The sequence below is a fragment of the Canis lupus genome, chromosome 3, assembly GCF_011100685.1.
Source record: "Canis lupus familiaris isolate Mischka breed German Shepherd chromosome 3, alternate assembly UU_Cfam_GSD_1.0, whole genome shotgun sequence".
Taxonomy (NCBI): Eukaryota; Metazoa; Chordata; class Mammalia; order Carnivora; family Canidae; genus Canis; species Canis lupus.
In genome coordinates, this window is record NC_049224.1 from 89,462,990 (window position 1) to 89,490,448 (window position 27,459).

Sequence of the window (27,459 nt, forward strand, 5' to 3'; positions counted from 1 at the left end):
CCCCTCGCCTCCCAGTGTCCTAGCCCCGGACCGTCCTTTTGTAATAAATGTGGAACCCAAGATGCAGAGAAGCTCGCTGTTTCCTTGTCATCAGCTTTGATTGCTTCCCACTTAAGGGAGCCCCGTCATCTCACACCCAAGTAACCCCAGTGTTTCAAACAGGTCTCTGATTCCGGACCCCCCTCCCCCAGGCTTCCCCAGTGGGGTTTCTTCTCAGCAGGAGCCAGAGTCACCCTGTTGGGTGTGGGCCGTGGGCCAGCTCCAGGCACTGCCCTCCCAGAACCTCCCATCCGGTCAGAGTCTAAGCCACAGCTGAAGAGTGGCCTGTACGCTGTGATCCCCGGTGGCCTGTTCCCTCTCTGTCTCGTCCTCCCTCCCCCACTTGCTCACTGTGTTCCAGCCACATCCACCTCCTTGCCATTCCTCAGGCCCACCAATCGGGCTGTTGCTTCAGGGCCTTTGAACCTGTTATTCCCTCCGCCTGGGATTTTTCTCTCCCAAGTATCCATCTCAACAGCCCACCACCCTCCCTTGTTTTCTGATGCCACTTTCAGGCAAGGCTTTCCCTGGCCACCCCCCATTACACCACAACCCCTTACACTCTCTCCCTGCCAGCCTTCTCTTTGTCTTCAGCACACAAGAGCACCCAGTAATACACGCTTGGCCCGTTTTTGTTGTTATTCCTTGTCTCTTTCCCTCACTAGAACGTCTTCTCCCAGGGACCAAAGGCTTTTGTGTGTTGTTCCTTGCTGTTGGCACAGGTGGTGAAACAGTGACCAATGGATGCGTCGTCAGGCTCCATAGTACCATATTAAATGGGCGAAAGTGGGAGTGAATGAGTGACACGTACTTCGTGTGGTGGCTGGGGCGGTGCCATGGGATAAGATCTGCAAAAGGCATTCTGAAAGTACACAACATTTAAATATTAGTTCCAGGCAAAAATTAGGTCCTCTTATGTTTTTCAGTCCATTTGGTTTTAGATGCCTCAGTGGGTTAAAGACAATACCGTCCATGAATTGTCAAAATAGGCACTTTTCATTTGAGATGACCTTTAAAAATAATTCAATCAAAAAGAATTATTCTAAAAGAATTAAATTCTTTAAAAATAATTAAATTAGAAGTCTGAGAAAACGCAAGGTGACTCGTTATTACATGAATTTGGATATCTCATGGGTGGCAATCCCCCCTCTCCATCCCATCCCATTACGAACAGCCCATGGACAGCTATTGGCCATAGGGCCTGATGCCCAGATTGCAATGGGTCCACTATCTGTATTAATAGAGAATTTGGAATATCATTTGATTAACTCATACATTTCTAAATTCTTAAAAAACAATAAACATGGTATTTTTGAAGAAAAATCATGTTCACATTATATCTAAGTGTCTGTCAGCATAAACAGTAAAATCAAAGCACCTAGCACAAATGGAAGTCTTTAAGTTATTTTTTTATTATCTCAAGTGGAAGTTATTGCATGCCACAAACTGAATACAGCTCCACATTAAAAATTTATCTTATTTGAAAAATAACGTTTTGGCATTAGAGAACATCTACTTAAGCACAATCCTTCGCAAAGGATTCTTGTTGCAAAATCCAAAGGGATTTGAGGGGAAAAAAAAATAACTTCTGCTTTCTTAAAAATTCTTTGATTATACATGTTAATTGAATGGATAAATCTAAAAGCACCAGGCATTACTGAAGGAAATGACATGTTTTAAAGAATAATGACTCGCAATTAAAAAAAAATAATATCACACATGCAAATTGTATCTTGCTGTACTGCTAGGAAAGAGGAAATGTCCTAAGGAGGATCGTGCTTTCCGATGAGAGGCAAATTCATGTCATGGCCATCCTCGTGCTTCTACGGAGCCATTTATTTAGACCTGAAAGCAACAGGTTTCTCATTATGAGCACTAACAATGATGGATCCATAAATCACCACGTCTCAGCATTTCCTCTAGGAAAATACTTTGTCTTATCTACAGAACCTCCCGTAATTTATATGGTGTCAGGCTCTTGGTTCTCTCTACTGCCTAGCCAGGTGGCCTACCAAGCACTACTCGCTTGGCGTTCTGGATGTCAGCACCACTGCCGTGAGCAGAAGCCTCTTGTTCGTGGGGGAGGAAGCATGCTCCTAGAAAACAAGCTGGGAGGACATGAACGGCTGGTTGGTGCTCTTTCTGGTGTTGTTACGGCAATACCCGTTCACCCCCACGTGCAGTGGGAGCTTCAGTGCAGAAACTCTTCCTTCACTGAGCGTTCTAAAAGCTTGTGACAATTGCAGTTGCCCGGCCTCCTCGCCCTCATGCTGAAGGGATTTGGCGCTTACTTTGCCCACACCAGGCACCTGCTAGCTCTGGAAGGAACAGATGAATGAGCTCCAGTCAGAAGGCTCTACATCAACAAACATTTACTGAGCCGTCACCGCGTGCAAGGCACGTGAGGCACTTGGATGGGGTCAAGGGCAGAAAGATTTTTTTTTTAATAACACCGCCCACTGGATATCCTAGGACAATATTTCTAAGGATTTTCATCAAACAGAAACTATTATTCTTGTATATGAACCTGCCTTACCATAGCAACAGGGCCTTGAATTGTATATTCTAATCCATTAATTCGGTACCCTGTGCTTAAATTCAAGGAGGAGCAGGGATTTGCGGTAGGAAGACAAAATCAATCAGATTGATTTCAGTCCACAGACCTAGAACATGATAATCAAGTGTATTTGTTCCGATTCTCTGAAATTTATGTGTATTGATGGCTTTTGCAATCAAGGGGCTTGGCATTATCGATGTGGTCTGGAAAAAATTGGGTTAAAGTCACCGGACTAGGTTGAGTCCTGGGTTTGTTGATAGACTATGTCACCACCTAGGCGTGTGACCCAAATGGTGTATTTCTGTGGGCATCAGGTTGTTCCAGTGTAAATTGTGGAGCAATATGCTTATAACATCTATGCAACGTGGAACAAAGGAGTCCTCAGTTTTCTTTCAAGTCTACGCGTCTTTTCTAGGAGTTGGTGTTGGAATGTCTTGATTTCATTACCCACTCCCTCGTTAACCACTCGGTAATCTTTGCTCAGTCACCCAAGGTTCCTGCAACTGTTTTACACTTCAGTAGATGTCGATAAACAACTAAATGGTGTCCAGCAGCCCTTCCTATCCTAAGCATCCATAACTGTTGTCCCCCAACTATAAAACTTCCACATTTCATTTTCTACTTCACAAGTAAGATTGTAAGAAACTGAGGCAATCTCAGCCTATCAAGCTTGGGAACTGTTTTTGCTCTGTGTGAGGAAACGTGGTCAAAGAAGAGAGAGATGAGAGATCAATGTTATACCTATTGACCTCCAAACTGTACTGAAATCTAGAATCCAGGATGCCAGTTATTCACTGTCTTAGAAAATATTTATTATCTAAAGAGAAAAACAGATGAAACCTGACCGTAGATGACGTGGTGGGCAGTTTTCCCCCTTCTTCCTCTATCTCACTCTGTGCCTGGCCAGCTACTCCCTCTCACCCAGTCAAAGCTCGGAACATCACTCCCCTTCTTTCGAAATGTTCAGTCTCCAGATGCCTGTCAGGAAAAATCCAAACTGCAGCAGAAGCCACAATGCCCCTCATGACATAATTCTGCTGGTCTTTATAGAGCAGGACGTGGCATCAAATTAGAACCCCAGTCACCTAGACACACGATAGAGATTTCATTTAAAAAAAAAAAAAAACGGGATTTTTTTTCGGGTGGAAATGTATTCTATCAGTAAAAAATATACTCACATTTCTTTAAGGCGGTTGTCTGTTGACCAATAATTATAACAGATCATATTTATTGAACATTTAATATGTGCTGTTAGGACTGTTCTAAGCACTTTGCCTATTAGTATCTCATTTAATCTTTCCAGGATGACCCTACGAAATACATACTGGTGCTGTTATTTTGTAAATGGTGAGACTCAGTCCCAGAGAGGTCAAACAACTTTCCCAAAGCCATGCAGTCAGTATTCGGTAGAGCCGAAATTCAAACCCAGGCAGTCCGACTTCACTACATGAGTAACAACTGCTGTCCTCACAGAGAATCTGGGCTGGAAAACTGGTTTAACTTCCAGGGGAATTGCCAAAGCACATTTATTGGAACAAAGAGTCCTCTATACCACATCAGGGCAAACCTTGAGAGTGTTTGTCAAGCTTTAAAGCTAGAGTGACCCCATTTAAGAAGAAGGCTAATTATTGTATGTTCGTGTTAGCTTTTTTTTTCTGATTTAAAAAGAAAATTGCCACCATTGTTTGTTCTGAGCCATTATTCATGTTGTGTCCTGCTTGCTAAGGTAAAGGCATTTACCCTAAATAGGATACCAAGAGACCTGCTTAATGAAGCTCATTAGAAAACATGCAAAATCTGTTTTTTTCTCCCTCGAAAGTAAGTTTAACATACCATCTGTCAACTCCTATCACCACAGGGCACTAAATAGTTCAAGAAGTCTGTGTAAAAGTACTGGTGAGAGCAAGACAACTTTGTGAATAAAAACAGGCTGCCAATTCTTAATGACTCTATAATGGAACTTCCTAACAATGGCCCTAAATTGATCATAACCAAATCCCCGGTGATAACCCATATTCAAAAGGATTTCTTTCTGCAACTCATCAATACCCTGTGGACATTCACTCTAGGTACAAGAATGGGACATATTATTTAGGTTCAAATGTGGTCCCTGTTTAGTTCATAGAAAACAGTGTTAGTAATTCATACGTGTAAACATAAGTGGTTTCATATATTGTATTTAAAGGTAAAGCAAAGTGTCACCGTCGTTTTTGAGAAACTGAGTATTCAGTCTACCTTGTGAAATATCTGGCCTTCACTAGCATTTACCACCGGGGTGAAGCATTCAGGAAAAACCACCCACGAGAGGACCATGGGTGCCTGCGAGCTGGGAGAGAAGTTTCTATGACCCCCGACCTCCCTTATTCGGGAAGGGAGATCCTCTCCTCCTGCTACCATGACTTAGTTTCTTGACAGCCTTTACAAAAGCAATTTATAAAGTAAAAGGTGAATAGAAGCTTTGTTCGATCCCAGTAAAAATAAAGGTTAAAAGTCATAAAATAGAAATAGATGAGATTTTAAACAGAAGATAAAAGGCCGGAACCAATGAGCTAAAAGGTTACAATTTTTTCTTTCTAATATAAAAAAAGGTTAAGGTAAAAAGCTAAAACCATGAGATGAAACATTTGAAAGAATCAAGTAAATCTGATCACGGTCAAGCACGGAAGCGCTGAAAAATGAAAGCTGCACTAGGAAAAGAAAACAGTAAGATATATTTATATATATACATTAAAAAGCAGAAAGCTCAGAGATTAAGGGAGACAATGGAGGAAAGTGGAAGAGGGAAAACGGGGAAACCCACCCGGGAGAAGCGAGCTAAGCGGAAGCGTTGGCTTTCAGAGCAGTGGGGCCTACAGGGTGGCCCTGGGAGGTGCTGGGCACCAGCCGGTCCCCAGCTGCCCACCGTGACCCAGAGCCCGGGCCCAAACCAAGGCTCAGGGGCCCTCAGAACCCTCCACACACACCCTGGCCACAGAAACCTCCCAGGCACTCCGGTCCCCGCTCATTGGGCCACGTCCCTAGCCATGGGCCACTTGGTTTCCGGGTCAGAAAGACTCAGTCACGTCCTACTTTCCTACTTTAGTCCTTTTTTTTTTTTTTTTTTTTTAGTCCTTATTGACTACTTGACTTTGGGCAAGTTTCTTAACCTCTCTGAGTCCCTATTTTTATCTGAGTTGTAAAAGTGATGAACAAATTCATAATAACAACACTAAAACACTAAATACATCAATTCATGTAAGTCTCCCTATTAGTATTATTTTTCATTAATTAGTTTGAGAGAGAGAGAGCGAGCAGGAAGGGGCAGAGGGGGAGGGAGACAGAGAGAACCTCAAGCAGACTCCCCGCCTTGCCTGGAGCACGCGGGGGTGCTCGACCCCGTGTCCCTGAGACCACCAGCCTGCAGATCGCAAGAGTTGGATGCCCAGGTGACTGAGGCTCCCAGGTGCCCCTTGCTCTTAGTATTTTTATTATCTTACTTGTAGAGAGAGCCATGCCAAGCGCTAAACAATTTCCAGATGTGTCCCGCTGCATCCTCACTCCCCTCTACCCCAGAACCATTGCTCCTCTGGGTGCCAGGAACACCCCCCAGGCCTCTTGGGCCACAGCCTCGCAGAGACCAGCTATCATCAGCGGCCTCTGAGAGGAGCTCATTCTCATGCATCTCCCATTACAAGCCTCTTCCGAAGGAAGTTGTGCAGCCAGGAAAAAAACACAAGTAGGGGAGCTGAAAAAAAAAAAAAAAAAAAAAAAAGTAGGGGAGCTGGGGTAAATTGTCCTAAACAGGAGGAGGCCCGGGCGAGCTGCGCCAGTCCTGATAGGGGGTTGACATGCGGCCTTACTGATACTCCCTTTTCAACATTTCAGACTCTACAACATACGCGCATTTTCTGTTCAATGCCTTTGATACGGACCACAATGGAGCTGTGAGTTTCGAGGTGAGTCTTAGACTTTTTTTAATGTGTGATTTGACTTTAGATGCGCTGGAAGAGATTTATAGTCTATTTACAGGGAAAATCTGCGTTTGGTGGTTTAATGACTTTTTTTTTTTTTTGCCTTTTGAGACTTACGCTCTGTATTATTGTTGTTGTTGCTATGATTGTAGAACACTGAGCATGAGATCTACCCTTTTAACAAAACCTTAAGTGTATATTATAATAACAACGCAGCGTTGGAGCAGCACATCTCTAGAGCTTATCCATCTTGCTCAACTGAAACTCCATGGCCATTAGTCACTGCCCACTTCCCTCGGCCCCAGCCCCTGGGCACCACCGTTCTAAATACTCCTTGATTCTAGGAGTTTGACTATTTTTTTTTTTTTTTTGAGTTTGACTATTTTAGGTATTTCATGTCAATAGAATCTCTCAGTATTTACCTCTCTGTGGTGGCTCAGGGTGTCCTCGGGTTCATCCATGTTGCTGCATATGGCAGATTATTTTCTTTTTTAAGGATAAACAGAGGTTCCATTGAATGAATAAACCACATTTTCTTTAGCCAGTCATTCATCTATGGGCATTTATGCTGTTTCCACATCTTAGCTGTTGTGAACAGGACTGCAATGACTATAGGAGTCTAATATCTCTTCGAGATCTTGATTTTTAATACTTTCTGATAAATATCCAGAAGTGGAATTAGTGGATCACGTGGTATTTTTGTGATCTTTTTTTTGTAATTTTTTGAGGAACCTCCATACTGTTTTCCAGATAGTGGCTTGCACAGGTATGCTTTCCCACCAACGGTGTGCAAGCGTTCCAATTTACTTACATCCTCAACCCTTCATACCTTTCATATGTAATAGCTATCCTGATGGGTGTGAGGTGACATCTTACTGTGGTTTTTATTTTATTTCCCTGATAATTGGTGATGCTGAGCATTTTTCTATATACCTGGTGGCCATTTGTGTATATTCAGAATGTATGTTCAAGTCCTCGGCCCATTTTTTAATTAGGTTGTTCGATGTTTACTATTGAGATGAAGGAATTTCTTATATATTTTGGAGATAACCCTTTATCAGATAAATGGCTCCCAAATATTTCCCCACCCTTCTACAGGTTGCTTTTTCACTCCATTGGTTGTTTCCTTTGCTGTTCAGAAGCTTTATAGCTTGATGTCATTACACGTGTTCACTTACTTTTTATTGCCTGTGCTTTTGAGGCACATTCATGAAATCATTGCCAACACCAATATCATGAAGTCTTTCCCCTGCGTTTACTTCTATGAGTTTTATGGTTTCAGGTCTTATGCTTAAGTCTTTAATCCATTTTGAATTGATAATTGTGTATGGGGCAAGGTGAGGATGGAATTTCATTCTTTTGGGTGTGGGTATCCAACCATTTGTTGAAGAGACTATCCTTCCCTTTCCCCATTGTATATTCTTGACACCCTTATCAAAGATCAGTTGACCATATAGACGCAAATATGCTTCTGAGCTTCCTATTTTGTGCATTTGCTCTATATGTCTGTCTCTATGCCAGTACCACACTGTTTTGATGTTATAACTTTATGATATACTGTGAAATCAGGAATTGTGACATCTCTAGCCCTGTTCTTTCTCAAGTATTGATTTGGATATTTGTGGTTTTTTGTGGTTTCATAGGAATTTTTTTTTCTATTTCTGTAAAAAAATACCACTTGGGATTTTAATAGAGTTGCACTGAATCTGCAGATAATTTGGAGTAGTATGACTATTTTAACAATATTAAGCCTTCCAACTCCTGGAACTTTCTATTTGTTTGTGTCTTCTTTAAGTTTTCAATGTTTCACAGTTTTTAATATACAAGTTTTTCACCTCCTTAGTATGTCCTAAGTTTTTTTTTTTTTAATTCTATTCTTTTTGGTGCTATTGTTAATAGGATTGTTTTCCTAATTTTCTTCTCAGTTCATTGTTGGTGAATAATTTTTGTATGTGAGTTTGAATCTTGTAACTTTAATGAATTTGTCTATTAGTTGTAGCAGTTTTTTGGTGTGATTGTTAGGATTTTCTATATATAATACCACATTCTCTGATTTCTTTTTCTGGCCTAATTTCTCTAGCTAGGACTTTCAGTACTCTGTTGAATAGAAGTGACAATATTGGGCATCCCCTCTTGCCTTGCTCCTGATCTCCAGGGGAAGCTTTCAGTTTTTCATCATTGACCATATTGTTAGTGCTGGGCTAGTCATATATGGTCTTCGTTATGTGGAGATACTTTCCTTCTATTCTTAGTTTGTTGAGAGTTTTTATCATGAAAGAATGTTCAACTTTGTCAAATGATTTTTCTGCATCTATTGTGATGATGCTCACGAGATTTTTCCTCTTTATTCTGTTAATGTGGTATATCATATTAACTGGTTTTTTTAAAGATTTTATTTATTTATTCATGAGAGACAGAGACAGACAGGGAGAGAGAGAGAGAGAGAGAGAGAGAGAGAGAGGCAGAGACACAGGCAGAGGGAGAAGCAGGCTCCATGCAGGGAGCCCGAACGTGGGACTCGATCCCGGGACTCCAGGATCACACCCTGGGCCGAAGGCAGCGCTAAACCACTGAGTCACCCAGGCTGCCCCCATTAACTGATTTCTATATGCTGAACCATCTTTCCATCCAAGGGATAAAGATTACTTGGTCATGTTGTATGATCCTTTTAGTGGGCTGTTAGAATTGCTGAGGATTTTGCACATATACCTATCAAGAATATTAGCATATAGTTTTCTTTTCTTGTGATATCTTCATCCGGTTTGGGTTCCAGGGTACTGCTGACCTCATAAATGAGTTTGGAAATATTCCTTTCCCATAAATTGTTTGGAAGAGTTTGAAAAAGATTGGTATTAGTTATTTAAATGTTTGGCAGAATTTAACAGTGAAGCCACCGGGTCCTGGGCTTTTTTTGTTGAGAGATTTTTGATTACTGATTCAATCTCCTCATTATAGGTCTGTTTACACTGTCTATTGCTTTATGATTCAGTCTTGGCAAGTTGCATGTTTCTGGGAATTTATATATATATATTTTTCTAGTGCATTGGTGTAGAATTGTGCATATAGTCTCATATGATTCTTTTCATTTCCGTGGCGTCAGTTGCGATGTTTCTCCTTTCATTTCTGATGTCTTATTAATTTGACTCTTTTCTCTTTTTTTCTTAGTCTAGCTAAGAATTTGTCAATTCTATTTGTGGTTTCAAAACACCACCATTCAGAAGCACAGGTGACAACTTGGAGTTGCAATTGGCATCTGATTTGGGGCAGGGCAGTCTTGTAGGACTTAGTAACCTTAACCTGTAAGATCTACTTGTCTCTCCAGGTAGAAAAGGTCAGAATTGGCCTGGTGTCAGAGAATTGCTTGGTCGTATAGGGGTATTTACACTCACACACACACTACATTGGAATTGGATGCAGAACTGTTAATACATATAATGGAAACAAGGTAATTGGGGGTGGTACCCTTTTTGGGAGTAGGATAAGGTGCATCTTACATGTGAGAAGAAATTCAGCGATTGTCATAATAAAGGGGATGGAATGGGATCAGTAAGAAAAGGTACTGATAGGGCTGTCTGAAGGAAGCCTGCCCATGGATTGATGAACTAGGTGTGAAGGACAAGCATGAGCCAATTAAGAGAATAAGGGCTCAGGGTGAGAAGCAGGGGGGTGTGATGCAGAGACAGAGGCCTGGGAATGAAAAGAAAGCATTTGTACATCACCTAGAAGTTAGAATACACAGAAAAGGGCCAACAAGGAAGGTTGGATGAGAAGACAGAGGCCAGCTCCTGCCCTGTCTGAGGCAGGATGTTAAGGAGGCTGGATTCTTTTGTGAGCGGTAAGGAGTCCTTGAGGAATTTTCAGGAGGGAAGTCACTGGATCAGGGCTCTGTTCCTAGAAACAAGAAGTTCATTGAGCAGCTCGGTATTCCAAGAATCCTGACAGAAGCTGATGTAACCCCAAATGACAAGGCACTGGTGATGAGAAAGAGGCCACAAGCATACAAGATATTAAAATTCAATTGATAGATTTCTATTTCAACAAACCTTGTCATGGTTAGAGGGGGAAAGTTCAAATGGGCATTGCCAGTGACCTGGGAGCAGGGGCTCTGAAGAGTCCGGATGGAAGAAGGAAGTACCTCCTTCCCAGCTATTAGTCAGTCAGTGGCCCCAGGAGCAGGGTTCCCAGGACAGCAAAGTATCTCCTCACATGTACTGCAGGGGTGGAGGCAAGGGCGGTGGGGTCGGTCTCGGATGTGGCAGTAGCAATGGGGGACGTGTGCGAGTGTCACAGGTAACATCTGTAACATTCCTTCCATTGGCGGCGGCTTATGATCACCTCGTCGTAATCTCGTGCTAGCGTTTGCTGCACTTCACCAAGATTCATTCCAGCACAGCCTTAGCTTAGCAATAATATCGAAGTCAATGATTCCAGTTCACCTAAAGAAATCTTTCATAGCTAGTTTGCAAGAAAATGAGTAAGGTAAAAAAATACTAATGATTTCATTACTTGAAATTACTTACGTATCAGAAATGTACCATCAATTACCTTATAGCACATTGTACCCAATTTCAACGTGTAAATTTAGTCTGGTGTTAATGATATGGGACCATTCCTAACACTGCTGTTACAATATTTATGTAAAATGCTGGTAATTGTGATGAACGTTGATTATAATTTGGGAAATTAGTTGTTATGACTATATATTATAAGCGTGTTGGTAATATGTCTTTTGCTTTAAAAGCAAACTAATGGCTGAATTAATAAATGTTAAATCAAATTCAACACTAGGCTATTGCAATTAGTTTTCTAAATCGATTAGCTACCTGGAAAGACTCTAGAAAATAGAAATGATTAGGCACTGAACATATTTTGAGTAGCAGTAGCATCCTGAGAGGTATAGCAGAGACCGTTCAGATTCTATAATATAGAGAAGGGAAGTTTTCTACTTAATTTGCTTAAATCCAAAAGGACAGGGTGAATTAGACGACGGAATGCGGTGGCACCTGCGTCTGACTACAACCGGGCCTAATTCCCTCCTTGACATTCAGAGATTGTGAGACCTCAGGCTGAGAATCTAAACCGTCTGGGCCTTAGTGTTCATCTCTGTAAAATATCAGTGAGCAAAGCTACTTGATAGAGGACTGTAAGAATGAAAAAGTACTGATGTCACTAAAGGGCTTGGCTCAGTGTCTGGCACCAAATACATGCTTGATATTTATCAGCAGTTATTACACGGGAAATTTTTCTAACAAAGCCAATTAATAATGACATCGATCATCTTATTACACAATAATCTATCACTGAACAGATTCATTCAAAGCCTAGGTGATCGCCCTGTCCAAGATGCTATGAAAGATAATTCTGCATCTAATCATGTAGCAAGCACTTACTGTGTGCCAGTCACTAACACTGTGTTTAAAAACAGCATTAACAATAATGTTAGCTCTACGCTGTAATAATAACTGACTCGTTTAGAGCTCATCTATACTCATGAGTCAGCAATTGTGCTGAGAGCATTATATTTACTAACTTAGTTCATCTTCGTAGGTCCTATTATTATCTTTTTAGCAAATGAAGAAAGGAAATCACGGAGAGGTTAAGCCATGTTCCCAAGGACACATCACTAGAAAGTAGGAGAGCCAGGATTCAAACTCAGGCAGCAGAATGTGTCTCTTAGCAACCGTGCTATCCTGCCTGGGAGGTGTATACAGATCCCCAGCCCCTCATTGGAAATCCTCAGAGCCAGCTGAGTTCTGTCATTCACAACAACCTTGCAGATGTAGACAGGTAATGCCCTGCGCACACTATTCCATATTATTTAATGTCTCTGATAGGGTCTGCAGCAAGCTATGATCAAATGTGTAATATCTGTTCATGAAACAGGATAAATGACAAGCATGGCGGGGACTGCTACTGATGACCAATGTCCACGTGCTCTGCTTGGTGATCACATGAGTAGGCCATAATCCCAGCCTCCCCTGCACTAGAGGGAAGCCATGACTGAGAGTTTGCTGCTGAGATGTGAGTGGAAGTGACCACGTCTCCTTCCTCTCTTGCTGTCTGTGGGGACTATGTGGTCACATATTTCAGTTGGCCCTGCAACAAAGTGGAAAGAACCCGGATCCCTGAATGAGTGCGTGGAACAGACTGCTCTCCCCATTTCACTGTGTGTGAGTGACAAGTAAGCTCATATGGTGCTAAGCCACGAAGATTTGGAAGTATTGGTATAGCTGTTAGTGTCCTCTGATTACTATGATATAGACAGATTGGGTGATAGATAGATGATGATAGATCATACATAGATTTATAGATGATAGATAGATAGATAATTAGAAATAGATTGGAAATAGTTTTATGTCCATTCACTTCCAAGTTTTGGCACCAAATGAGTTTGGCACTAAAATTTACAAACCAGGATTGAACCCCAGCTCTGCCTAAGTCTCTAAAATATATGTTTTTAGCCAGAAATAATCAAACTTCTCCATAAAGGGCCAAAGAGTAAATATTTTGGCTTTGCAGGCCACATGGTCTCTATCATATCTACTCAACTCTGCTGTTGTAGCACAAATGCAGCTACACACAAATCCTACATAAATGGGCATCGCTGTGTTCTAATCAGAAATGTACAAAACATTGTTTACAAAACAGGTGATGAGCCATATTTGATCCCCAGGCTGTAGTTTTCCAAATCCCATTCTTAACCATTGCAGTAGACTGCCTCCTCCTGAGGGCCTGGGCCACAATGTTTGCTAGATGACATCTAAGATGTCATTCTATGATCTGATTACTGAAAATTATCACCAACTTTCACAATTTTCTCTCAATCCAACCCATCCACAAAAATCACTGATTACTGATACAATTATTGGCTAAATGATCAACTCTGAACCTTTACCACCATTTCAATAATTACCGCCCACCAAATATTATCACCATCAGGGCACTGCATACCTCTGAGCAGGTCCCAAATGGCAAGTTTATTTGAATTACTGAGGCTGACTTAAAATATTTTCTTTGGAGCAATTCTGGAAATTGGTGACTGATGATTTGACATCAGAACTACAGTTCAAAGCTTCAAGAAAACACTATTCACTGACAATCCAATTCACACTGAATAAAAAGTGAATGGCATTGCCTGGAGACATTATAAACCTAAAAAGTAATCTCTTTGTCATTCACAGTGATGAGAAAAAAATGTTTTTCTCCCAAATATCATTTATGGTTATGGGAAAACTTCCTTTCTAAGATGAGTCATTTTGTCAAACCAAATAGCTATTTTCAGGGCACCTGGGTGGCTTGGTTGTTGAACACCCAACTTGATTTCAGCTCAAGTCACAATCTCAAGGTCCTGAGATGTTGGAGGGCTTAGGACAGAGTCCGCTTGTCCTCTTCCTCTCCCCACCCGCACCACTTGCATGCTTTCTCTCTCAAATAAATAAAAGAAAAAAAAATAAAGTAGCTGTTTTCCTCTGAGATGTCAGGCATCAGTGTGAATTATTTAAGCAATATTGTCACTAGGTATAACATTCTGACTTTATCAGATTTATTAATCATTAGGGTTTATCCTTGTATCTCTCAACACATACACACCCAACCTGTAAATACAATTGTCCTTCTCATCTAGTGCCCATTCCAAGGAACCAGTGAAAGGCAGGTTCAGAAGTCTTCTCATTTCATGTATCTATTTAACAAGTATTTATTGAGCATGACTGTGTGCCGAACACTCTTCTGGTTGCTGGCTGGGGACACAGCAGTGAACAAAAGACACAAATCTTTGTCCTTGTGGGGCTTACTTTCTCCCATTTTCATAGAATCCAACTGTTCCCACCATTGGGTCTTTTGCCCTGGGCCCCATCCATACCTTTTTGTGGATTCCCAGGGAATGTGACTGGGCCACACGTGTCCTGGGTTTTGCTGGTCATCCATCATTCCTGCCGCTCCTTCCCTGGAGTCTTGCCTAGTCTTGCCATGGGGGTACCCAGCTCCTCCTGCATTTGCTTCCCACTTCCTGCACGCCCCAAGGGCATGCCCTTTAAACCCCTCGTAGCACATGCTACATGCTACATGTGGGATAACAGCAGATTATTACAAGACACACTGGAAAAGCATACAGTAAATATCTTTATCTGACAGATGGAAGGTCAGACTTCTTTTTTAAAATTCATTTTTTAAATAAACTTAAAAAAAATTTTTAGACCAGGTTTACATTTATAGAAAAGTCACAGAAATGGTACAGAAAGTTCTCATGTACGTCACATCCAGTTTTCCTATTATTAATATCATACATTAAAATGGAATACTTGCTACAAGTAATATTGATGCGTTATTCACTGAAGTTCATGCTTTCTTCAGATTATCTTGGCTTTTACCTGAGGTCCTTTAGTCGTTGTTGTCGTTCCACCATCCTAGGCAGGGAGGGCACCCTATTAAATTTAGCCCCCGTGTCTCCTTAGGCTCCTCTTGATGTGACAGTTCCTCAGATACTCCTTGTTTTTGATGACCTTGGCAGTTTTGAGGAGTACGTGTCAGGTGTTTTGTAGAGTGTCAGATGTGCTGATGTCTTCCCTCATACAGGGATGTACGTTCTGGGGAGAAAGTCCAAAGACATAAAGTGCCATACTTTATCGCAGAAAAGCAAGAGCACATTTTATCATGAACTATGACTGTTGACTTTTACCTTGGTCACCTGGTTGAAGGAGGGATTGTCCTTCTTCTACTGTCAGGTTACGTTTTTTCCTTTGTTCTAAACCATAGTCTTTGGAAGAAAGTTACTATGCACAGCCCACTCTTTAGGATGGGGGGGGCCACGCTCCACCTCCTCGAGGATAGAATAGCTACATCATTTACTTGGAAGTCCGCCTGGGATATAGGTCTCTTCTCCTTCATTTGTGATTTTTTTTAAATTTTTTTGAAATTTTTTTATTGGAGTTCAATTGGCCAACATATAGCATAACACCCAGTGCTCATCCCGTCAAGTGCCCCCTCAGTGCCCGTCACCCAGTCACCCCCACCCCCACCCCCCTCCCTTTCCACCACCCCTTGTTCATTTCCCAGAGTTAGGAGTCTCATGTTCTGTCTCCCTCTCTGATATTTCCCACTCATTTTCTCTCCTTTCCCCTTTATTCCCTTTCACTATTTTTTATATTCCCCAAATGAATGAGACCATATAATGATTGTCCTTCTCTGATTGACTTATTTCATTCAGCATAATCCCCTCCAGGTCCCTCCACGTCGAAGCAAATGGTGGGCATTTGTCGTTTCTAATGGCTGAAAGGACATAGGAATCAAAAGGAAAAGCTCCCGGTTGCCAAGCTGGAACAACCTGAGCAGCAAAATAAATAGGGTTGTGTTGGATTACAGCTCAAAATACAAAACAAATATCCACTCGTCCATGCTGATATAAATGACTTGTTGAATAAATTCACAAATGAATTGGGGATCCTACTCTTCCGCCATCTTGCCCTGATTCATTTGTGAATTCATTCAACAAGTCATTTATATCAGCATGGACGAGTGGATATTTGTTTTGTATTTTGAGCTGTAATCCAACACAACCCTATTTATTTTGCTGCTCAGGTTGTTCCAGCTTGGCAACCGGGAGCTTTTCCTTTTGATTCCTATGTCCTTTCAACATACCCCATCCCTGTGGTTGTTTCTTCTCTTTTGTTGTGTTTCTTTCATCACACCCTTATTTTCCGGCACTGCGAGATGCTCCAGGCTCCTCTTAGGACTTCCCGGCCCCAGTCCTGAATTAATCTCCAACTTTAACACTCTAACCTCTATGGAAGCCCCAGGAATCTCATCAAAGGATAAAGCAGATGTGGTCTGTATACACAATGGGATACTACTCAGCCATCAGAAAGTGAAATCTTCCATTTGCGACGATGTGGATGGAACTAGGGGATATTATACTAAGTGAAATAAGTCCACCAGAGAAGGATAGTTGTCGTACACTCTCACTCATATGTGGAATCTAAGAAACAAAACAGAAGATCATAGGGGAAGGAGGGAAAGATAAAACAAAATGGAATCAGGGAGACAAACCATAAGAGACTTAATCATTGGAAACAAACTAAGGGTCACTGGAGGGGTGGGGGTAACTGGGTGACGGGCATGAAGGAGGGCACGTGATGTGATGAGCACTGGGTGTTAATATAAGACTGATGGATCACGGGCCTCTACCTCTGAAACTAATAATACACTATATATTAATTGAATCTAAATAAAATTTTAAAAAATAAAAGAACACATACTTGTCAGTCAGACACAGGGTTCAAATCTAGCCCTGACTCCTAGGACAGGTTCCTTTGTGCTTGACTTTCTTCAGCGTAAAACGGAAATGATGACAGATACCTCACAAAATTGTTGTAGGATTGATGGGTTTGAGAGTCTTGAAAATTGCACAGCAAAAAAAAAAAAAAAAAGGAAGATTGCACAGCACATAGAAAACGCTCAGTTAATGTTAGTGACTCTGACATCTGGTCAGTCTCAGAGAATTGATCTCAGTCTGGGTGTTCCTGGATATGTAACTCTTGGGCTTCTTAGCTGATCTTCTTAGAGCTTTCAAAGTCGCACATATGTTTGCATACTGAAACGCGCTTTTTTTTTTTTTTTTAAGAAACTAAGGTTATTTTCTAATTCATTTATGAAGTAATTTTATAGCAAGAACTATGAATTCCTGGCATTCCTAATGTTCTACAAATGTTATTAGGAAGTAGTTGAGCGGCAATCGCTTTGAGTCACTACTTCGCATCACCCCACAAATTATGTCATATGGTAGCAAGGAAAGACATAGGCCTATGTTTACATCATACTGTTGTGTATAACCACAGCCCATCGCTTCAGTTCCAGTCAAAATGAGGCCCGGGCGTTGAGTCAGAGGTCTCCATCTGACTGTCAGCCACCTGCTCATGGCCTTGGCTCACTTTTTTTCTCTGAGCATCTCACTATCATATAAAGACAGAAATACCTACTCCCTATGGTTGCACGAGGCCAGCATGAAATAACACACAGGAGCTGCCTAACACAGGGCCCCACACACATCCGTAAGCTGTAGTCATTATTACTATGAAATCTCAGTTCTCCCAGGACCCAGGACTTCTACTCCTTTCGTAAGGAAGTAAGTCAAAATGATGGCAAATACTTAGAGAAGAATTTTCACACTGCATCATTTATAATAAAGACAAATTTTAATTTACATAGCCAACAGTAGGAAGTGTGATTAAGTAAATCACAATATATCCGTATGACAAAGTAGTGTTTCAAACTCCAGATTGCAATCATTAGTAGGTGGTAAAATTAATTTAGAGATTAATGACAAGAATGTTTAAAAAATTAATAGAAATGGAAGTAATCACTCTCTGGTGTATACTCGTGTGTGTGTGGGGGGGGGTGTATGTATGTGTTCTAGATTATTATGGTTCGGTGTCCAAAATGTTCAAAAACTACTGTGATAGTATCATTAAACCATATGAAATGACTATTCTTGACAAATATGATTAAAAAAAAAAAGACATCAGCAATCTGGGGTGCCTGGTGGCTCATTGGTTGAGCATCTGACTCTTGATCTCAGCTCAGGTTTTGAATCTCAGGGTCCTGAGTTCAAGCCCCATGCTGGGCTCCAAGCTGGGTGTGGAGTCTATTAAAAAAAAATCAGCAATTTCATAGGGTTCAACCTCATATGTAATTATTTAAATGATGTCACAATGGATTTTCAGTGACGTGGGAAAATGCTTGTAATTCTAAGTGAAATATACATCATTATATATATAAAACATAAATTTTTTAAAAAAACCTTTACTATAAAGGTCTATAAGGTTCTAAAGCATGCATAAAAATAGTAATATTCGTTTTGCTTAAGTGATAGGATTATGTATGGTTGCAATTTTCTTCAGTATAGTTTTCTGTAATTTTTACATGAATCAAGCATTATATTTATGTACACATTTGTCATGTATTTATATTTATTTTTATTTAAAAATTTACTAGTGTTTAATGGCCTCCAGTGAAATTGAACCAAAGAATTTTCTTGTAACTTAACATATGTCATCACCATTTCAGACACTAAATTACCTAAATAGACAAAACTGTATATCAAACAAGGCAAGTATATTATCCCTTCTGCATAATAAAAGCCAGGCCACAAATCTTAGAAAATCTGCTTATTACTTTTTAGATATATTGATACCTGGTGTGAACTTCAGGTAGTACCTGAAATTATGTCTTTCAAATATTTTAAAAAGTGGCTGCACTACTGTGGAAGTTTAACTCCACTCAAGGGAGGTCATACCAGAGAAAATAAACAACCTTTAAAAATTTCATGAAAATATATAAGCGAGCATTAAGCAACATGCCAAACACGTGGATGATTTTCCATACTGAATCTATCAGTGACTAGTTAACACTTTTATTAGTTTTTAGTTTTTAGTTTTTTGGTTTTTTATTTTATTTATTATTATTATTATTATTATTATTATTATTATTATTAGTTAACACTTTTAAACACTTCATGGTGTTTTCCCGATGATAAACGGGACTTTCTGTTGCAAATACCCCCAAAAGCATGAGGATAAGCCGCAGAGCTCTTTGAATGGCAGGTAGGGAGGCAGATGCTGGTGTGCAACCTCATTGGTTCCTCTGATGAAATCCCAAAGGGGCTCCTGCACGCAGAGCGCAAGGAGACACGGAAGGCAGAGGCAGGCCACTCGGAGCGCTAGGCAGTGGGGGTAATAAGGGAACTTACCTCTGCGGCTTGTCTGGGGCAACTGCAAGACCAGTAATCTCGTTCTGCCCACCAGCATCTTACGCGTCTTTATGGAGGCCTTAATGGGACTCAGTCACATATACAGTCCAGATGGTCTCAGCAAGACCTGACTTTCTCAAGGCTGCATCCTTGCAGTGGTTCCTTGTCCAGAAATGGTGGGCAGACCGTACGTTTCCAAGGACAGGGGACAAGAGGCTTGGGCTGGCTGCCTGGGCCAGCTCGTGGGTCAACCGGTGGTCATGTCCTCCTGATGACCTCCTCTGGCACAGGAAGACTAATGTCCTGTCATAGCAGCCAGAACTAAGGCACTAAGCGAAAATTTGATAGATTCCTAAAAGCTCACGCTGAACAAGGCCGGGATATTATGAAGCCGACTCTATGCCTTCTTCTTTCTTTTCCTTTGATCATAAGAAAATGGAAACCAGAATTCAGTACCGATCATTTTTGTGCATTAGGGAACAGATGCAACCTTCTTTTACAGATAAAAGGTAATTATGCAAAGTACTCTGAGAGTTGTTTTTGGGGGGCTTTTTTGTGAGTTTTTTTTTTTTTTTTTTTTAAGCCCTATGACTCTTGCTCAATAGATTTCAGTTACCATTCAGAAAAGCCTGGAACAAAAACCCCATAAGACACAATGAGTTTCTCATTTTCCTTTTCCACAAGTAAGGAATCATTTCTCTTCTGAAATAACTTTATTGATATCATCCAGCAAGATGGTATATTACAAGGTAGAGGAGTGCTCGAGGTCCACAGCCATTTTTTAGTGTAACCAGTTTTGGGATACATAGTACTGAAGAGGAAGATGTGAATCAGGTGTCAGTTTGTAAATCAGGATATTTTTGTTTACGTAATAGAAAAATCACAGTTATGAAAACAATATGATGGCTTTACTGGCTCACGGAAACAAGAAGTCCAGAGATAAGGATGGGTACAACTAAGGATGGGCTCTCCTGTGGTCACAAAAACATGCCAGCAGCTCCTTGGCTCCAAGCTTGATTGTTCATGTCAAGCAGACGTGGACTGGGTTCGGTTGCAGGCCAACCACAGATCCAAATGTCTTGACCAAAGGGATAATGTGTGCCTCTGGACTCTGCCCAGGCCACAGCTGCATCACTAGGGCCAGAGGTGGAGAGCACTTCTGCAGAACGGATGAAACACCAAATGGAAATTAGTAGAGACTTAGTAGGAAGGCAACCCATAAAGTCCACACATGACTTTAAAAGAGCTTTCATTGTTGCTCTAGTCTGGTGATAGGGCCAATGCCACTGAAGACTTCTGGAGGCCAGTGGTTCTCAGTGTGATTCATGGACCCACAGTATCAGCATTCTCTTGGAATCTGTTAAAAATATATATTTTTGCAACCCAACCTAGACCTAATGAATCGGGAATCCTGAGGGTGGGGCCCAGGAATATGTGTTCTAGCAACCCCTCCAGGTGATTGCGCGGCAAACTAAATTCTGGAAACGGTGCTCTAAGCATGTCTTCAAAGACCTTGTATTGGGGCACCTGGGTGGCCCAGTGGTTGAGCATCTGCCTTAGGCTCAGGTCGTGATCCCGAGGTCCTGGGATCGAGTCCCACATCAGGCTCCCCGCAGAGAGCCTGCTTCTCCCTCTGCCCGTGTCCCTGACTCTCTCTCTGTGTCTCATGAATAAATAAAATCTTAAAAAAAATAAAAATAAAAATATCTTGTGTCCAGCACCCTTTTGCAACTAAGGGCACATAACTATTACTTTGTGATTTGAAGCAACTGGTAAGGTTCATTGATAACCATCAACCTCATCTGGCTTTTTAAAACTGTCCAGCAATCTCTCTCTGACAAACCTACCCTCCCATACTCAGCAGTGACTATTTTGTACCTTCTAAAAAGCCAAAGTTTATAGTTTTCCAGTTGTACACTGCACATTAACTCTTGATTATAGTGTGTTACAGATGTTAGGTTTACATATATCAGAACAACCTCCCAGGAGATAGCACGAAGTATTTTGAGGGATGGTGACCTTCTTGTAATTTGCACAAGTCACCTGATTATCTCGTATCGTGGCTGCCTCCTTTCCTTAAACCTTCAGTTCTTGCCCTTTCCACTACATCCTTTACTCCCAAGCAGATGACACCCATTGAAGCTGTCAGGGACCTTGCTCACGTTCCCGCTCTTATCAGCTACAGGCATCCACGGTATGTTCTCCTTTTGTGTTAACTGAGGAAATGCACCTCCTCCCTGCAGAGCTTGGACCTTCTACCTGCACGTGGAACTCTCCCACCTTCTCAGAAGGATCAGTCCATCCCCTACATTTCCTCCTTCTCTCTCACACGCACACATTAGTAATCTTCATAGTTTGTTCCCTGCAGTAATCAAAGTGCTCACCTTCAAAGGTCTCTCCTATGAACCCATATTCCTCTACAGGGGTAGCTGTCTCTCTATCATTGTGGCCAGCCAAGAGTCATGTGTTTTCTACACCAGCTCCCTCATGTTTCCTTCTTATACTCCACAGAAAGTTCTCCCATCAGTCATTGGTGATCCAATGAACACTTTCCATTCCCCAGCAGCATCTCGTATCATGACAAACCATCCTTTTCTGGGAAAATGCACTCTTTACTTGACCTCTCATACTTCTTTAGCAACTTATTTTCAAGACCCCTTGCCAGCTTCTCTTTGCCTATCAAGTGCTGGAACTTTTTGTGGCCTTCTCTTGAGTTCCCTTTTTCTCTCACTTTACATCTTACTCTGAATAAAGTTGGGAAGTAGGGTATGGTTATCCGGTTGTCACAGCACCATTTGTTTAAAACACTACTCCTTCCCCATTGCATGGTCTTGGCACCCTTGTTGAAAGTCAGTGGTCACAGATGTTTATTTCCAGATTCTCAACGTTATTGCACTGGTCTAAATGTCTATTCTTACACTAGTACTGCACTGTACTGATTTGTAGTGAGCCGTGAAGTTGGCGTATGGCCTCTCTAACTTTGTTTTTCTTTTTTCATATTGTTTTTAGCTATTTGGGGTCCTTTTCAATTCCATATGAATTTGAAGATCAGCTTTTTTTATTTCTGCGAGAAAGTCAATGGTTATTCTTGATAAATTTTTTTAATAAAATGAGAATTGTACGCTTCCTTAGCATGATTAAAGTCAGTGTCATGTTTAGAGTGGAAACACTCAAAATAGTCTTATTAAATTCAGTAACAAAATAAGGATGGCTATTACTGTTATTATGTAGTACTGTCTTGGATATATTATTTTTCACTACAGTTCGCAAAAAGAAAGTCATTAAAAATGTAAAAATTAGAAGAGGTAAAATTAACTCCATTTGCAGTGAATATGATTGCATCTATGAAAAACCCAGAAGAATCAATTGGAAAATTATCATATACAACAGAAAAAAGTCAGTTGGCAGCATACACACTTATTATACAGAAATCAATAGTTTTCATATATGCAAACAAAACTAATTTAGAATATGTGGTAGAAGAAAATACCTCATTTATAACAGCAACAGAAGGATTAAAATACCCAGAAATAAATATGACTAAGAAACATGAAAGAACAATTGGGAAAAAAATAAAATAAAATAAAATCTAAAACATACCAGAGTTTGGTATGCTGAATAATGGCCCACCAAAAGTGTCTACAACCTAATTTCTGGAATTTGTGAGTACGTTACCTTCCGTGGCAGAGGGAGCTTTGCAGGTGTTATTAAGGATCTTGAGACAGGGAGACCATCGTGGATTAGGTATGTGGGTCTAATGTAATCAGGTCCTTGTAAGAGGGAACAGGAAGTTGAGGATAAGAAAGGAAAGATATGACAAAGGGAGCAGAGACCGGAGTGATGTACTCCGAAGATGGGGAAGGGGCCACAAGCCAAGCAATCCAGGTGGCCTTTAAAAGCTAAAAAAGGCAAGGGAGCAAACTCTTCCTCTATATCCCTTGTCTCCCCTACTTTGATTCCAGCCCATTGAAACCCATTTCAGACTTTTGACCTGCAGAACTATAAGATAATAAACACCTTTTCTGAGTCACTAAGGTGGTAATTTGTTATAGAAGCAGAAGAACACTGATATGTTCAGTGACAAAAATGACTTGGACAAGAGCAAGGTCTCTCAGAGTCTTGAATAGGAAGACTCATCAACATGCAGTTGTCAGTTCTGCCAAAGTTCATCTGTAAATTTACCTCAAATCCTATAAACACCCCAACAGGTTATTCAAAAGGTCATGTGGAATATTAAAGCAAGCAAAAATAGAGAATATACCTGAAAAAGAAGGCTGACCAGGAGGAAATAGCCCTAACAGCTGTTAAAATTACTAAAATGCTTGCATAATTGAACCGATGTAGTAGAGATGGATAAACAGATTTACTAGTGAAATAAAATAGAAATTTCAGAAATACAAACAAATATATAAAAGATTTAAGGATATGACAAATCTTGCATCTCAAATCAGTGGGTAACAAATAATAACATGAAACCAGATAATTACCTAAAAACAGTGGATAAATTCCAAAGAGATTAAGAATTTGAATATAAAAAAAAAATAAATAAATGTCAGAAAGTACTGGGAAAGACGTATGGGAGTATCTTTCTCCCATGGGGAGAGGCCTTTTCAATATGACATCCATCAAAAGATATAAAAGACTGACTATAAAATTCAGACTGAACTATAAAAGACTGAATATAAAATTCTAGAATATAAAAATAAAAAGATACCTTTCTTGCAAAAATCAATAGGAGAAAAATCAAAAGAAATGACAAACCAGGAAATAGCACTTGAAGACACTTCCCAGATGATATGTGAAGAGTTTCTATAAATCAAGGTATTAAAAAAAATGTTCAAATTTATTTAGGATACAAATATAAGTAATTTGTAATAAGTAAGTAATAAGTAATAAGTAAGTAATAAGATTGCTAGGTGGAAAAAAATTACAGAATAGCCTGTCAGACTATTTATGTAAAGGGATGTGGAATATATATAAATAAATATGCCTTATACTTGGATATGCACAAAAACTCATTGGAAGTAGTCCAAGACGCTACTAATGTGCCAGCTGCCCACGGAGAAGGAGAAGGGTAGCTGGGGTCCAGGAATGCAAGATTTTTCACCAAACATCTTACATATTCTTAAATTTTGAACGATGTGAATAGTACCTACTTTTTAAAGTAAAAAGCAAAGGAAAGCAAAAAACCTAAAAATTAAGAAACTGAGATAGGAAAACAGCTATAAACTGATGGAATACAGAAGTGCAGACAGAAAATGCAGATTTACCCAGAGAGCCACTTCTGCGTGCCCCTCCTGCTCTGTCGTTTCTATCTAGCAGTGGATTATCAGATCTGTGTGAGCTCAGAATTACCACACCGTGATGTTAGCTCGGCTCCACACGACAACAAATATACAGGAATTTGATCAAGTTAAACCAAACCAGCCTAACCATGATACTACTGGGTAAGGGCTTCATTTACTTGGCAAACACCTAACCAATGCCCTTGCTAGTCATTGTTCTAGCTTAACTCTCTTAATCCTCACAAAAACTTTTAAAGAGTAGACACTGGTATGTTCCATTCCACAGATAGGAAAACTGGGGCGAACGGATGTTAAATTGTCAGAGGACACAAAGCTACCAAGTGACATAACTGGAGTTTGAGGCCAGGCAGTCTGGCTTCCAGCTCCACGCTCTTAACCACTGCCCACATGCGTGTTATAGTTTCTAAGTGACGGTCACAGTTGGTCCGGACCTTAAAGTCAGACCATATTTCTTGTTAGCAGATTTTTCTCATGGGAAGCATGCTATGCGCGTGCTCCTGTTTTAGAAGATACGGTGTTAGCAGATTCTTTTCAGTAAAAGGAAGGTTGTGTGCGGTTGTGGAAGGAAGCCAATACCACCTAGAGCATGCATCTTGCTGTCCGGGTGCCTCATTAACATTCCCAGTTCCACGGCTGACTTCAGTCAGTTTCCAATTCAAGGATGAGAATGTTAAAGCTAAGAACTAGTTATGCCCACCAAGAACTCAACAGAAGACCAAGAACACATTAATTACCTCGCTTAAATAATGATTCAAAATCCAGAGGGCTGTAACCCTGGCTTCCATCATCTGAGAGTGACTTTTATCATAATTTGTGTTTATTTATTTATTTATTTATTTATTTATTTATTTATTTATTTTTAAGAAATGTCATGTCAAGTGATACTTTTATGTCTTCTTAGGATTTCATCAAGGGTCTTTCCATTTTGCTCCGGGGGACAGTTCAAGAAAAACTCAACTGGGCATTTAACTTGTATGACATAAACAAAGATGGCTACATCACTAAAGAAGTAAGAAATGCCTCACCATCACCCACACAACTCTGCGACCTTTTTTTCTCCCAGTACAATGTGGTCCATATGGAAACAGAATTTTAAAATTACGGAGACTGAGCAATGATGCGTATTGTACAGAACATGACCTGATGGGAGTGGTGGGGCCCCCAAACACTTCCAGGCAGACCATCCCAAGAAAAAAGGCCCACAGACCAAATTAAAAAGCTCCTATCGAATGGTTTATTAAACTAGTATAAAACACAGAAGGGAAAAGGGATGGGATAAGCTAGCCAATGTAGGATAGGGTCCAAATGGGATTGAAAGACATATCATGAATCTTGGGGGACGTTCGATGTTTATATGTCCTTTCTCATTGACTCACTTGCTTTCCCTGAAGTTGAAGTTGAGTTTTGAGCATGGGTCCCCTCAAACAAAAGGAACCCTGGGGGCCAATGACCTGACCTTGCTTGGAGACATAGGGACAAGTGCACCCGGAAACAGGTATAGTGTGACAGTTAACCCGGTCCAAGGCCACAGGCTTTGTGTTTTTTGAGAAGACACATGGGGCAAGATTAGTCCTCACCAGTGGGTGGTGGCTGAGGTCAGACCTCATGAAGCGTATCTTGAATAGTTAGCGCCTCTTATATCTGATGCACAGTAATACAGTAAACGTGTAGTACGAAGATATCTCGGGAATATTAGGTACCTCTTGGCCCTTCCATCCCTTTCTATCTCAATGTTTAACACAAGCATGCTGGTCTTACACATAATACGTTTCATGAATTCTTCTCGAGACTCAAACATCTTAAAATGTTTTATCCTATGATTCATAAACTATAAACTACTTTATCATTACTAACAGAATACTCTCAAAAGTAAATGCATATTACACCTGTATTATCAACATCATTTAGGCTTTTATATGGAAATTTCCATATGAAGGAAACAAATGTGAATCAATCTAAATGAGTAATTAGATATTATTTTTACTAAGATCGAAAATGACAAGTCACATACTAGATTTTGATTAAAAAACTAATGAAATTTCAAGAGATTCCCCAGAGTCATACTATTTTGACTAACGTCATGTGTAATTTCTTCATTTAAAGAACTCATAGTAGGAAAAAGCAATGAAAATCCTAATAAGCTATGAAACTAATCAGTTTTAGTATAATGCTCATGATATGGAGTTCTTTCTCAATAAAAGGAAATTCATAATAAACACATAAGATATAGAATGACTTAATAAAACAAAGATAGTCTATAGGAGGAAGTCTAAGGAAATCCAAACATTAAGCCGGAACATTCCTTTCCTATCATCTTGAATATGTGGGAATTTGCTTCATTTTGAAGCCAAGATCAGAATTAATTCTCACATGATGATCCTGCTGCCTTGAAGGCCCAAAACTGCTGGCTTTTCTTCTGGGACAACCAAAAGGCACTTACTGAATAAAAAAAAAAGAAAAAAACCTGGAATTAAGTAGGAATGATCCGTCAGAGTGGTTTCTTCATAAAGTGCATGGAGCCTCACGTGAGTGCCTTTTACTTTTCAGGAAATGCTTGATATAATGAAAGCAATATACGATATGATGGGTAAATGCACATATCCTGTCCTCAAGGAAGATGCTCCCAGACAGCACGTCGAAACATTTTTCCAGGTAGGTAGAGGAATCAGAGCGGGAGTGAAAGAGAGTAAATTTCTTCCAGTGTCATGATAATTCAGAAGAATGCAAAAGAAAAAAAAAAAAAACTTTTACTGAGAGGGACAGAGCAATAGAATATTAACCATCCCATGAATTTAGTAATTTTGGTTTTGACTTTATTAGGATACTGATAACTACACTTATTGAACATTCACTATATCCTAGAGA

General features: G+C 40.3%; 1 protein-coding gene across 4 annotated transcripts in view; it reads left to right on the forward strand.

The window, feature by feature from the left end:
- KCNIP4 (potassium voltage-gated channel interacting protein 4) overlaps positions 1 to 27,459 on the forward strand; it is a 1,126,248-nt gene that overhangs the window by 1,095,279 nt on the left and 3,510 nt on the right. For all 4 annotated transcript variants that reach the window (XM_038533579.1, XM_038533576.1, XM_038533578.1 and 1 more), the window contains 3 exons: positions 6,461 to 6,531; positions 25,496 to 25,603; positions 27,142 to 27,246. In XM_038533579.1, coding sequence (XP_038389507.1) covers positions 6,461 to 6,531; positions 25,496 to 25,603; positions 27,142 to 27,246 — 284 coding nt within the window. The remainder of the gene's footprint in view (positions 1 to 6,460; positions 6,532 to 25,495; positions 25,604 to 27,141; positions 27,247 to 27,459) is intronic.